The 14757-nt window shown below is 45.4% G+C and overlaps 1 protein-coding gene across 3 annotated transcripts in view; it reads right to left on the bottom strand.

Annotated features, from left to right (window-relative positions):
* LOC119165334 (gamma-tubulin complex component 2) overlaps window positions 1-14220 on the bottom strand; it is an 83300-nt gene extending 69080 nt beyond the window's left edge. Inside the window, exons 1-4 of one of the 3 annotated variants that reach the window (XM_075871534.1) lie at window positions 14081-14220; window positions 11457-11497; window positions 5980-6213; window positions 3089-3197 (exon numbers count right to left, since the gene is read on the bottom strand). In XM_075871534.1, the coding sequence (XP_075727649.1) occupies window positions 3089-3197; window positions 5980-6213; window positions 11457-11497; window positions 14081-14195 (499 nt within the window). In that variant the 5' untranslated portion in view covers window positions 14196-14220. Of the gene's footprint in view, window positions 1-3088; window positions 3198-5979; window positions 6214-11456; window positions 11498-12351; window positions 12470-14080 lie in introns of those variants that run through there. The other 2 variants (XM_075871535.1, XM_075871536.1) reach the window with 2 other exon arrangements.
* Window positions 14221-14757: the final 537 nt, after the last annotated feature.

Here is a 14757-nt window from a genome sequence, read left to right as displayed (position 1 = left end):
TTGAAAGGTGCTATGGCTGTCTGAGAGAGCACCAAGCTTGGACTTGCAACAAAACTTGAAGTCGTGTGCGCCTTTTGTGGCACCCTCGATAAATTATGGACATCACCCCGCAAAAAGTACACGCAGGCCTTCGATGTAAATGTCCGCGCCATAATGGCTATAAAGCAAATAGGCAAGGGGCAAACAGCTATTAATGACTTTTGGGCTGCCATGAACGTCTCTTACAGAGGTCTTCACCACAAGACGTTTCAAAAGCACTTGAAAGAGACGTTCAGGAAACCAGAGGCCACTGCTTTGGAGAAGTTTTATGCTGATTCTGCCTCAGCAGTGATCAAAACATATAAAGAAATGAACCCCAGCTTCTGCAAGGACATCACCGTAGTGTACGATGGCACATGGCATAAGCGGGGTCACACATCACACATCGGAGTGGGATCGGTAGTTGACTTCTTTACAGGTCTCATCTTGGATGCTGTAGTTCTTTCAAGCCACTGCCTTGGATGCCAAACAGGGCCCAAACCTGGAGATGCAGCATACGAAAGCTGGCAGAAGCACCACATTTGCCAGAAAAACACAGACGCAAAATCGGGAAGCATGGAAGTGGAGGCAGGCTTGACTCTCTTTGGGCGGTCTGTATCCAAGCATGGCCTGCGGTACACCACTCTTGTGTCCGACGGAGACAGCCGTACCTTCGCTGCCCTCACAGAAGAGAATGTGTACGGGCTAGTGCCAATTGTAAAAGAAGAATGTCTGAACCATGTTCAGAAAAGGATTGGAAGTGCTCTTCGAAACATTGTGCAGAAACGTGATAAGCCACTGAGTGGGAAGGGGAAGCTGACTAAAGCCCTCATCGAAAAGCTGACAGGATATTATGGTTGGGCCCTGAGAAACGATTCAACTGACCTAACAGCCATGCAGCATGCAGTGATGGCAACATATCACCACGTCACATCGACTGACCAGGACCCTCATTATGAACTTTGCCCAGAGGGGGCTCAATCGTGGTGCCGCCATAGAGCTGCAGAGGCAAAGCGTGAGCCACAGCCAAAACATAAACACAGCCTACCGGACTATGTCACTGCAGCTATGCTGCCCATCTAGGAAAGACTGTCACAAAAGTCGCTTCTTCAGCGCTGCCTGGGAGCGAAGACTCAAAATGCATCAGAATCATTCCACTCCATTCTGTGGTCTCTGATGCCGAAGGAACAACACTCATCCTTGATCGCAGTAGAAACAGCACTGCATGAAGCAGTGCTGCGCTACAATGCCGGCTGCTGCAAAGCACCCCAAGTGATATCGGACTCCATTGGACTTCAACCAGGTCATCTGGCCATCCAGCAAGCTCGTGAAAAAGACGCTTTACGCCTAAAAAAGAATTCTAAAAGACACCAAGAGAAGATGGAGGCCAGGCAAAAAAAGAAAAGAGTGCGCCAGGACACTTCTAGCTACTGTGCTGGAGCTTTTTGAAGAAAACACGTGTTTTGAACTTTCTCGGCCTGTTTTCTCAAAACGGATTTTTTTGCTAGTTGTGGTGCTGAGGAAAGCAAGAACTCGAAAACCGTTCATCAGATTTGTGTGCCGTTTTTTTTATTCTGTTCCTTAATGACCTTGCAAGGGCGTAACAAGCTCCTTTTTTTGAAAATTGGTGCTGTTAATTTATAATAAACAATTAATTTTTGATGAATCTGGTCATTACTGGTTACATCAAATTCAAAGTTGCGTGAAAATTTTTTTGGGGGGGGGGGGAAATTAAGAAAAACGGCTTTGTAGCGCCCTGGGATAGCTATCAAGGAATGACCAGAATGAATTTCAGCTTTCTACTATGTCCTGGGATTTCTCGCGACTCTTCCTCAGGCACCCATGTGAAGCACCCAGTTAAACCTCAATAACTCTGGAACTAAGAAACACAGCTTCGTGAAACTTAGCAGTTGTGCTAGTTTTATTGTAGTGAACAACCCCTGAAAGTTTCATCCAGATATCTTAAAAAATAAAAAAGTTCGGTCTCCAGGGTAGCCTCCCCCCTTAAATGATCTTCGGACATGCGCCCCCGCGGGTGCGACAGTCAACGTGGAGCGCCTGAAGGCTTACTATGACCCGCTCGTAGTGACAAGCTGTTAGGTCGCCAGGCGGCTCCCTCTTCGACCCCGGGGTAATTGTAGAGAAGCTGCCGAACAATGAAATGGGTCGAACTCTGAAGTGCTTTCTAGTGGGTCTACCCAAAAAGAACGCCGCTCGCGCGGAGAGTCTGTGCTTGGCCGTTACTGTCACCATTGTGTATACTCGCTGTGTGCCGGCTAATAGACGCCATAACAGAATAGAGATTCACTCGCACCTCTTTCAACTAAGTTATGCTGCCATTAGCTATGGCTGGCATAAAATATTATAATCTACCTTTCTTGATGAGGCACAAGGTCGTGCCGTGGGCTTATTCAGGCGGTCTATACCTATTTCTTGGAGCAAGGCCGAGTTTCATTGCTATATTCTTAGTTTTTCGATTATGCGGCGGTTTTGCGTGGCCCCTGGAAGTCGTGTAATCGGGGTTCCACTGTACACAGAAGTCTGCGAGGTGCATAGGTCAGCAAACTCTCGAGTTGACTAACTCAATCACTGAGACTTCGATCAAGCTGCTAGTCTGAGTAAGTCCAGTTGAATGTTTTGATAAGTACGAGCGAGTTCATTTGAAAATGCTTACGAGTGTGACTCGGAGTGAGTCCTAAGTGCAAATTATATTTCATGAGTGAGTGAGCTCCACAAGCTTTGTCGACTTATGTCGAGGCGACAGAAGGATCATCCCCACAGCAGGCTTCTGCAGAATCAATTTGTCACCTCCTAATATTAGGCACATTATTAGACAGAACCTGGCTAGTTATGAAGGACATACACTCAAACCTCATAACAAAGCTACATCCTACACAAAATGATGTTCATTATATCCGAAACTTCGCTATAAAGGTATATCCCTCTAGCACTATATTGCAAGACTATTTTTTATTTACTTTGTTGTAACCAATATTTCGTTAGGTCCAGGTTCACTATATCGAGGTTGGAGTGTATGGACTACGGCAGATGTGTAATGCAGGGTGCTCACCCGATTTGGACTGGTGGTTTGTCCCTAGAGACGAAGGGAAAGTTGTCCGGGATGACGTCGAAACAGGTCGTGACGCCGCGTTCGACAGGACTTTCTTTTGCTTGTCGCCCTTGACAAGAAAAGAGGCATAAATGCGTCAGTGTAAACTGCTTCAGGAGGGTGCCAACCAAAGCACAATGAAGAAGTTTTAAGCAAGAACTTTTAATAAATGATCAGGTTGCCCATAACAGTTTTGTTCAAGTAGTTGCGAAGCAGATACCAGAACAGTAGACTACCAGTAAGAGAAAATTATTTGAACAGAATAGCTGCTTAACACGTTTCCTGCGGCGCAAGCCGCCAATGCATGGCCAGCGGTCCTCCTATGCAGTCCCAATGTAACGAGCATGCATATTTTTGCTGACAGGACCAATTCATCACACATGAACACAGAGGTTGTTGCAAGAGGTTACAAATTACAGAACTTTTTTCACCGGTGGGTCACGGCACTCCTGGCAGACGTGCCGAGAAGCCCAATGGTGGGTCACACTGCGCTTAAAACGAGACCTCAGGACAGCGTGCCGCAGTGAACAGGAACAAGCGGCTCAAATACTTGTTTTGCACGTGAATATTGCAACACTTCATCCCTCGGTAAACAAAACTTCTGTTATGCAACACGGACATAAATGAAACGAAATTTGCACTGTATTTCTAGCCGGATATATGATTATATTTATGCAAAAAAGAGCATGAACGAACATTTATATGCAATTTGATTGGAACTGCCTTCACGCATATAAATCAACGTAAAATGACATTTTTGTGAAAATCGAATATCAGTTGCCTTGAAGAAATGTTTGAAGGGATAAAAACGTCGTCTACTCAAGGTGTCACTAGAGGGGACAATTCGACAAGTGAACTAGTCGGAACATCAGCTACAGCAACTCAAGTTTACCATTTACCAATTTTTCACAGCTTCAAGGTTCCATTTTTCCTTGACCTACTGCTTTTTTTTAACTCTCACTTGTTAATTTTTCCAACTTTTATTCGTGCACGTTTTTCCAATAGCCTCCCACGAGACAACAAACAAAAATTTGAGTCTGTGATACAAGTTTATATTTGTTAACAAACATTGCATCAAATTACACTTTCTGGGCTACGGCTTCTCTATTCCTGCTACCCAATAGAGTACACAAAATGTGAAGCAACTCATGATTTGTCAATGTTTTACGAACTGAAAGCTTAGAATTGTTGACTCGAAAATAGTGCTTAGCAGCCTCAGCTTACCTGCTTTGATGTCCCCCATAACTTTGATAAAGCACCTCTGTGGCTAACTGCTTTGTAAGCATGCCAAAATTCTGGTGTTAAACACAGTGGTAGTCATTTGAACTTGAACTTTGAACTGTATTTCCAACACAAACTTCCGAGGTGCTAGGAGAGATGCGTGGTATCAAGCAACAGTGCCAGGATTGCAAGGGTTACAGCGCTAGTAAACTGGCTCCAACTTGATTTTACACTCCGCAAACAAGCTCACCAACTCGTACAATACCCTGCAGCGTTCACGTTTTCCCAATATTATAGCACTGCACATCAAGCAGACTCCATTTCGAAAAATGACCCCGTGCTTGTTTCCTTCACCTAACCAATCTTTCTCGTACATGCACCGTGACGAAAGCTTGCCGATGGGCAACTCTATGCACCACTGAGCTGATTGGTCCTTAGCCCTATAAAACGGCACCTTGGCCCTGCGGAAATGCAGTTATGACCACATTTTTCTGTGCGGCCTTCTGCCATTTTGTAGAGCCCGAGACTACCAGGAGAAGCGGTATTGCCAAAACAAAAGCCCCCGATATAAAGAGGCATCTTGCTACTTTACCGCTAGAGGACGAGTGCTTTCTTGGACTGCGCTTTTTTTCCCCATGACGCAACGACATGCGCTCACGTTGGGGATACCCTGCTCGGTGGTTGGCTGCCCGCCGACGATGCATTCCTGACATGTCATGTTGCCAAAGTGGGCAAAGTTGTGAGGACGGGCTGAGCCTTTCTCCTCTCTATGGCGGAGAAGGGTGGCGAGGCCGCACGAAAACTTGAAACCCTCTGAAACTGATGTTCTAGCCACTGTAACTTCCTTATAAAACGCATTCACAAAATTTGCAAGCATATTTACATAGCAAAAGTGTGCATATTTCTCTTGATTAATTCTGGACCCCAAGGTTGTTTACTGGCCCTTTAGAGGGGTGGCGCCACCGAATTTCAAAACACAAATTTCGTGTGGGTTTCCTCTGTTTGCAAGGAGGTTCCACACAAATGATCAAACTCTGAAAATGTTTAGCATATATTTCATTTCACTCTCAAAGTGTACCTGAATGCTCGATCTCTCAATGAAGGCCTATCGAGAGCACGTCCAACAATGACGTAGTTCCGTAAAAAGGGCAAAAAAAGTTTGTGACGTCACACCAGATCTTAGCGAGGCGAGCGATCTCAGAACATCCACCACATATGCAATCGCGGCTCCTGCAGCTAGCGCCACGTTCATTTCGCAGGTGCTTGTGCAGCATGTGTGTGCGAGAGTGGAGAATACTCTGCACGATGCGTATGAGAGCTTTGTGTGGTTCCGTGACCAAGCCACCTACACTGCTACATCACTGTCCAACTCAGCGCCCGCAAACCGAAACCAACAATTGTTCACTTAAGGAGATATTAAAATATTTAGCAAGAATAAACAAACCTTGGTCCATGTGTCATGCTTTTTGGAGCAATAAAAAATGCTCGCTGCAGCAAAGAACGTGCAGGCCACAAGTATGGTAGCACCATTTCCTTAATAATATAGCCTCACCTTAATGCATTTGCAGGCTGGTCTTCACAAGTGGTTCCAGAAAGCACGTTTCTCAGTATATGGGAGAGCATGCACTAACCTTGCTGCCATCGCAGAGAAGTTCATGTAGGTCCTCAAGCTTCTCTGGAAGCTCCCGCTTGGTCCTCACGGTGACGTTTGATGAGGGGATGCTGGGAAGCTTGGGCTCGGCAAAGATGGACGCCACACCACTATTCAGCACTGGCGCCTCCTTACGCTGTCGCATGCGAGCCTGCTGAGTCATGTCACTTCTGTGTTGCTTGGCGTCGGCCGGTGCGGTTCGCCTGTGGCTGTTCTAGGAAGAAGAAAATTGGAAAACCCTTAATCTTTCTGGTGAACACAGTAGCGATATCTGCATAAATGCACGCACGCACACACTATTACCTTTCCAATTGCTAGCGTGCCTTCGCTTGTCGGTGCAGACCTAAACTGTGTCAAAAGAAAACTCAAGGTGATAACACCCTACGGCCGCTATACTTATTTTTATCTACCAGGAACGGTCAACGCAGATTTTTTTGTAACAAAGACAACCTCGACTACACTGCACTTTCTGTAAAAGAAGCTCTTTAACTATACTGCTTAAATGAAAAAAAAAAAAACGTTCTTGTGAACCCAATACATTACCATGTAGCCACATCGCATGTTTAAAAGGGTACTGACACTAAATCTTTAAGTAGGCTTTCTGCGTGAAATGAAAGGCCACACCCTCAAGAATCCGGAAAAAGTACTGCTAAGTTCGAGATGAAAAACTAACTAAAATATGTTTTTAAAACCTACTTGCGGTTCCTACTGTACCCTGACATCAGAACACTGCATGAGCTTCTCGTCATGTGCTTGCAAAAGATATGAAATTTCCACAGCCACTCCCCAATGCGGTTTCGTTGGCATACACAAGTGGCATTTTGAATGTTTTGCGAACACACAATCGGCCACTTCCCAACTTTTGGCACCTCACGTCACCGCAGTACCGAGACTGTCGCACGAAGTCACCAGAATTAGAGCTGCAGCCTGACTTAATATCAATGTCAGTACGCATTCCATGGCAGTATTGACTAACATCAAAATAAAATATCTTAGCATCTCAGCTTCAAGGTAAACTGGTGTGCACAAATGAAGACTCGCCCAACTGCAAGTTTTACTGATCCCCAAGCTTCATTCTTGCTTAGAGCTGTCTCCATATACAAAAACATCTGTATGGCAGCAAAAACTCACCTACGAAAAATGGCGTCAGTATCCCTTTCACCATAGAGTTTCCCAATATACACTAGAGGGAACTCTGGTGCTAGTGTCTATGGGAGCTTCAATGCACGGTGCTTAAAGGGACACTAAAGTCAAATGACAATATACGTCAGAGTGAAAGCACAATGTATGACAACATCTAAAACGACAATATGTTCAACAACGATTCCATACTTACCGAGAAATTGAAGTAAATGCTTAAGAACACATGCGCTGCAGTAGGACATTCTCAAAATGATCCCGATGAGGACCGCCTACAACTAATCACTAATAATTTATCTAGCAGCCCTAAATGAGGAACCTTACGTGCATCCATCAAGAGACGCAATAAAATGCTGCTTGTTCGTTTCTGTTTAATCCATGGAAAAAAAGAACCACCAGACATTACTATGGGGAATGGCGCGAGTGGTTCAAAAATGCAATTTCCACGTGGTTACACGAGACAGGTGGTGCCATCTAGCGGGGCACAGTTGAAAGAAAAGCGTCTGCGATCTCGGAGCCAATGAAGGGAAATTGATCAATGGCCGTTTTCGCTGCTGTGGCTCCCACTGCTTTCGGTATGCTGCTGCTAGCGCAGTAAAGCAGACAACGTTGTGCACAACAACAGCGACGTGAGACGGACCGGTTGGTCCGCTTCTTGAGGCGGGTAATTTAAAGCGCACCAACACAATGCGGACCACTAAAACATGATTTTATTTCAAAATATGCCCTTCTTTCACACAAAAGTAACACTACGAGGTTTATAGACCGCCATTTTAACAGTCAACATCAATTTAATAGTCGACTTTAGTGTCCCTTTAAGCAAGCATGCAAATGATGCGTAGTACACAGATTTGCCTAATATTCGTACTTCTGGCCTGCTTTTGGCTCCGTGTGTGTTCGTGCAACTTGGAGCTGCTTTCTCAAGAAAGAAAAATTGGCAAATGTTTATCGGTTGTGCTTCACCTTATTCTTTTAGGCTTAGAATTTCGAATCTGGTCACAAAGTTCAAAAGGGTTCATTCTTTTCTTTGCAACAAAACTATAACCAGCAATAACGAAAGCTGCAAGTACGATTCGCCGCCCCCAAGTATGAAGACTAGGCAAATCTGTGTACTACCCATCATTCCCTACCATCATTGCCATGGTCGCTGAACTATCACCGCGCCAAGTCTCCCCTACAAAATTTTAGGAAACTCTCTGCCTTTCACATTTCTTTACTCTCTACTACACTTGCCGCACCATAGCAGTTGGCAGGCAATGTTATCAAAGGCACCCTGCACCATTTTTTGCGCATCGTTGGGAAACGCTCTCAATCGGTAGTATAGAAGCTCCCGAGAACACGCGAGCCAAGTATTGGAGTATTGCAGCATGTGACCTGCAATTTACAATAAATTCTTAAACTCAGCTGAAAATTGCTTTCTCTCTCGAGAAATGACTGAAGCAGCTCGAATATTTTTCGTCACAGCTGTTGGATCAGCCATTGGCTGATTTGAACATGGCCCGCTCAGTTGTTACAGGAATCGTCATAGGAGGCCGCAACTTGTTCACATGTGTGAGCGGGATCGCATTGAAAAGTCGCGCATTCAAAGAAAAGAAAAAAAAAAAGAAATCGAAAAAGTGCTCAAGGTCACGAGGCACACACGACACATTTTCTTTCCCCATGCCATCCCTCCCTGCTTCCCCTTTAGTGCTTTCGTTGGGACGACAGAAGAGAGAATGCGATCGCAGCGTGCGACAAATCTTTGCAACTCCACTCGTACTGGATCGATTCAAATGTTTTTGCGGCGGGGAATACAAGAGGACATAAGCTCTTATAGTGAATCCATTTCATGGTTACTTGAAAACAGTGTTGCAGGCCCCTTTAATGCTTCCCGAGCTCTTACAACTTCGACATTCACATTTTCAACCTAACATGAACGTAGCGAAACTTAAATGTACAAGCAGCTTTCTCTTGACAAGTAAACATCCAAAATTCTTTGCTTTAAGAAGTTCCTGCATTAGGATTGCGCTTTTTTTTAATCTGTAAACCTGCAATTGATTGATATGTAGTGTAACATCCTAAAACCACTATAACATTATGAGAGACGTCGTAGTGAAGGGCTCCGGAAATTTCGACCACATGGGGTTCTTTAACATACACCCAAATCTGAGCACACGGGCCTACAACATTTCCGCCTCCATCGGAAATGCAGCCGCCGTAGCCGGGATTCGATCCCGCGACCTGCGGGTCGGCAGCCAAGTAGCCACTAGACCACCGCGGCATAAGAAGTCCTACAGTAGTCCTACAGTCCTACAGTAGCATACAAAGTCCTACAGTAGCATGACTCAACTTCACTGCCCAGCATCTGCAACCCAGCGCCACTGCAACGGACATTATAGTGACGAGTCAACACAACTTACTGGGCTTGCCAACTGTGTTTTGCACGAGACTCATTTACTAATCGTTGCCTATGCACAACAATATTAGTAGGTTACAGACTGCTGTCCTCATTAGACTTATGCCTATGTCACTCTGTTGACATATCAATGTGAAATTGCCCCATTGAGATCAGAACTATGAAGTGGTTTTTCAAGACAGTGGCCCCAAAAATATATTGAAGATGTTCGAAATCACAACGATACTCTGGTTCTCAATGCCTACATTTTTATTTAGAGCACTCACACAAAAGCTTCTACAAATCATATCTGCCCTCCTTAAAATGGCCTAGTTGTCATTGCGTCCTGATTTTTTGACACTGCTATCTGTAACCACAGCGTTTTCTACAATACTAAAGGGAATTCTGGCCCTCCAATCATACAGAGGCCATAGGAATAACGGGTAATACACGAATTTGTCTAACCTTCCTTTTTCTGTCTTTGAATGCACACTTGTAGTTGTTTATCACTGTACTTTGGTGCTTGTTCCAGACAAGAAATCGATTGTCACAACTTTTAGAGCCAATTTGAATTTGTAGGCATAAAAAGGTTAAGGTGGTGAAGTAGAACTGATGGACATTAGCAGTTCCAGGCCACACAGAGCTGTAAGTATGAAGCTCAGACAAATCTGTGACCATCCTTGCCATGCAGGCCAAGGCATCATGCGTTGCAGCTCCCGTAGACATTAGCACGAGATTCCTGTCTAGAGTATTATTAGGAGACTATGCTTGTAACCACCACTGATGTTTACCAGAAGGGTCAGCACTGTGGCTAATCTCCGTCACTGTCACCCAGACATGACACTTCGTGGTGCAGATACTTGTCTCGAGAAACCACAGTGACATTCACGTGCTGGAGCAGCTGCTTACAATGTAGGAAGTGCTGGCGCAGGGACAGATGCGTTCTAAATTTGGAACTCTTTAGTGTGGGCACTCGAAAAAAGTATCTTTTTTTTGAGACAGTACCCTCTCTTTCTACTCCCTTGAATCATTCAATTGCCTTTGCCTGCTGTTTCAAGCTTATGGATTGCATAAGTGTGCGTATTTCTTAGCGTGAAACCACTATACCATCCCTGTGACTCCCCGCAGTTAAAGTTTCTAGCATAACCACACACATTGCACAAAATTTCACAAAATTTCAAGTGATGTTCAGTTCCACAAAATTTTAGGTGATTACAGAGATTTTCTTACTAAAACAGTGCAAGTGGTGCCACATAGCAGCACAGATTTTAAATGCAGTGAAATTTCGCTCCATTAAATTTATTAGTGAGAGGTATAATCATCACAATGCAAGCTCCCAATATACGGGGTTTTACATCCCAAAATCACAATTATGAGGGATGCCAGAGCGGTAGGCTATAAACATTTCGACTATCGGGTGTTCTTTGGAGTGCACTTGCATCTCACGGTACCCGTGCCTCCACCATTTCGACTTCACCGAAATGCGACCGCCACTGTCGGAATCGAACCCACGACCCTTCGGATAGCGGGTTTGCTCACATTCCAGATTAAACAGCTACAGTGCAAACTAATGCGGCTGCCAACTCTCCAGCCTACAAAAGATCGACAGCTAGTAGTGACAAATTGCGTTTATAAAGACGAGCTAGGAAATAACCCACTCAAAACAGGTCGGAGCTTGGACAGCCCGAGGCGTTTCTGAAGGTACGAATTCGCGCACCGTGGAAAGAATCTTCACAGTCTTTAAGAACGTCGAAATTACAATAAAAGGCTAGCCGTCTGCCCGCAGGATCAATAATTCATTCGCGGAACTTTACGCTCGGGGTGGCTGCCCTAGAAGCGACCTACAAGCAATGTATATCTTCGAGTCTGGAGAACAAATACCTTTATCGGCATTTCAACGACCGAAACCATGCACAATACTGTTCAAGGGTTGGACTACTCACTCCATTTCGGGCCGCGGACTCCATAGGCTGGCTCATGTCCACTACGGAAAGAAAAAAAAAAGCGTCAACAGTTGCGCAGTTTTCACGCAACTTCGAAGCTGCAACAGTCGCTATAACTGCTTCAACGAGTGTATATAGGCTATAGTGGTGTCTCAAGAAGGCGCTAATTGTTCCACATGGATCGACGAGCAGAGATACAAATGATCAGTTTATTTGCAATCGTCAGCTGTTCTCCGAGGTGCTGTTGTTGCCACAGTTAAGGAACCTCGACAAAACGCTTTTTTTTTTTTGGAAAACAAGGCAACCTTGAACGTTACAGTTTGATACTAAGCTATCTCAACGAAACGTTAAGCATCCTAGGTGCCTTGGAACACACACAACATCGCACATATGCGAGTGATCACAAGTTACGATGCGAACCAAACCGTTGGCTCAAAACGAAGGTTGGCTTACCAGACCCGCATTTATAAACAACACCAGTTGTCACGAACAGACAGATTTAGTGTAGAGCTTCTGAATCGCTAAACAGCTCACACTCTTCACCAGATGATCGGTGTGATTTTCCACGCTGCGTTCGGGAGTGATTACTTCTCGATGTTTGATCCAACGCGTGAACGTGCGTTGAAACACGCCAACCAGCGTGGGCGAAATGTCGCAGCACACGCGCGAAGGGAGGTCCCTGAACTCCAATTAAGACGGAAGAGCCGGAGGAAGCAATTTGATACCGCTGCAAACGAAAATTGCCAACACACAGACGCGTCGCATCACGGGACATGGTAGGGGACGAACGACGCCAACCGCGTCCGTAGTGTTACGAAGTAACATTGTTCAGCGCCGTTGCGAGCACGACAGTGCGTTCTAACAGTGCTTATGAGAGTCAGGGCTAATGACTTACCGTTTAAATTTGTTTCCTACGAGAGATGCTGCAACTCCTCTACGCGCGCTTTAAACGTTCATATTGATCGCGCTGTAGCCGTAACGGGCGAGGATGACGAAAAAGAAAACAATCAGCCGTTCATAAAGTCGCCGCTCTACCGAATACAAGTGCACGCACGAGTAAAATTGATGTTTCAAATATTAATCATTGCTTACTTCAACCAAAGTTTTAAAACAACTTGCAATACAAAAGACGCAAACAATCAAGGCAGCTTCTCATTGAAGCAGTTTTTTTTTCTTTTTGAAGTGGCGTAAAGCAGGTTTGGGTTAGGCGCGCTGTTTGAACATGCAATGACGAAAGGAAACCTCTTTGATACGAGTGTGACCAGCTTTTCGAAAGAAATTAGCTCTTCGATATGCAATTGGGACCAATAATTGTTGATATCGATACACGTATGCAAAGATATATCTGGTGGCTCGTTGTTTCAAATAAACAGTCGAAGTTTAGCAGGGGCGTAGCCAGATTTTTTTTTTTTTTTTGGGAGGGAGGAGGGGAGCCCTCCGATTTTGGGGGCGGCACCCTCTTGAAATGATCATTTCTTGCACTCTAAGCAATGAAGAAAAACAATTTATGGGGGGGCGCACATGCCTAGTGTGCCACCCCCTGGCTACGCCACTGATTTAGGGGTCGACGGAAGCCGGTCGAGCGGAAAGAAGCGTTCCAAGTTCTTCACTGGAGCAAAGAAATGGAAGAGTAACAAGGCTGTGCTCTCCAAAATAATGTTCTTGAGCGCAAACACCCGGCACATTCATACACATAACCAGCCCCCAATGACGGGATGCACATACCCAAACACTGGCTGGGTGTGTGAATGTGCTATGTGTTTATGCTTAAATATACATATATTTTAATAACTAATTAGCTATCTTGAGGGCGTAGTGTATGGCCCACTTGCGCAACGGGATAATCCATGATGATAAACACATACTAGATCAGGTGATACTGTTTATATTATAAATAAGCGAAGGGGATGACGTCTAAAGAAGAAAGTATAGCTGCTTCCCGTTCAACTGGTCATCCTGTTGGTGGCCAGTTCAGTTGTAATTGACACCAACTGCTAGCTAGGACCAGTTACAACTGAAATTAACTCTGACCAGCTAGTTCCAAACTGGTCAAGTTGACACCAGTTAACACCGGTTGAAACCAGTTAGATTCCCATTTACACATCTTCACCTGGGAATCGCCAACTAGCGCAGCAACAAGTTCTTAAAAGAGTATCTCATCGTCATCCTATTTATTCCCGGGCGAGGTTAACTATTCGCTGTTAATTTGTTCGCCCGTTCTCCTCGTCTAGATCTCCCAGCCATCTGCTGCATTTGGCACTTTCGGCAGAAGTGTGCAAAGACAGAAGGCGTAACGACTCCAAACATGGCCATGCCGTATGCTAGACTCTTGGGCTCTACTTCAAGCATGAACGGAAGCTTGTAGCTAACGCGAGGTAGAAACTGCGGCCAACAACAACGTCGAGACCCATGCGCTCCACTGCTCTAGACGGGCGTGATTCTATCCGTCCATACCATGTTTCTGGCGCGCAAAACACGAGGATTCGTTCTTACAATTGAAGGCTTCTAGCGCTAATGCAAAATTTCAGTATTAATCCTGTACTACGAAGAACTAAAATTTCATTGCTACCCGCTACAGTCGAAAGACGAATCCTCCAGCAAAAATATTAAAACGCATAGCTCACCTTCACTTATTCCACTGGCAGAACTGTTGGCAGAACTGTTCGCACTGTCTGGCCGGCACCTGGCCCGCCGGCTTGCCATGCCGATACGCAGATGCCCGATCGGTGAATCGGTCATCCAAGCAACTCTGCGCAAAAACGCGAAGTGCCCACCGCGAGTAGAAGCTGCACGAACCCCCTTCCAGCACAAAATTCAACCGCGATTACTTATCGACCACGTGACTGCCTTTTACAGGAGCGTAGCCAGACATTTTTTTCGGAGGAGGAGGAGGATAAAATATTGACACCGAGAATGGGTCATGTGAGGGGAAGAGTAGAATATAGAAGAAAACAATGGGCCCTTGGGCCGCTAGGTGGCCGAAAGTTCTTGCGCTTCGGTATGGCCGGTCTGGAGGGGCCCGCTCGCTCCGTCGCGCGCGCCTCCATACCAGCTGTGGCTTCAGTGACCCTAAAAGCACCGTCCATGAGCCGAAGTTAGTGTTTCGGTCACGAGGATCACGGAGCAATCTCCCAGCGCTTCTGTGGCTCAGTCCCCGAAAAGGGTAGATGGGGCTTGTTCGAGCCACTTAGAGTGGGTGAGAAGGGGATTGGTTCAACTATACTTCATGTATGCTCGTGCGTGCGTATGTAGTACACATTTATGTGTGTTTGTATGAATGCTTGCGTTCGATTTCTGCGGA

This window comes from Rhipicephalus microplus, chromosome 8 (genome assembly GCF_043290135.1).
Source record: "Rhipicephalus microplus isolate Deutch F79 chromosome 8, USDA_Rmic, whole genome shotgun sequence".
In the NCBI taxonomy this organism is placed as follows: Eukaryota; Metazoa; Arthropoda; class Arachnida; order Ixodida; family Ixodidae; genus Rhipicephalus; species Rhipicephalus microplus.
The sequence above is the reverse complement of the archived record's forward strand: the minus strand, read 5'-3'. Positions and strand labels throughout refer to the sequence as shown.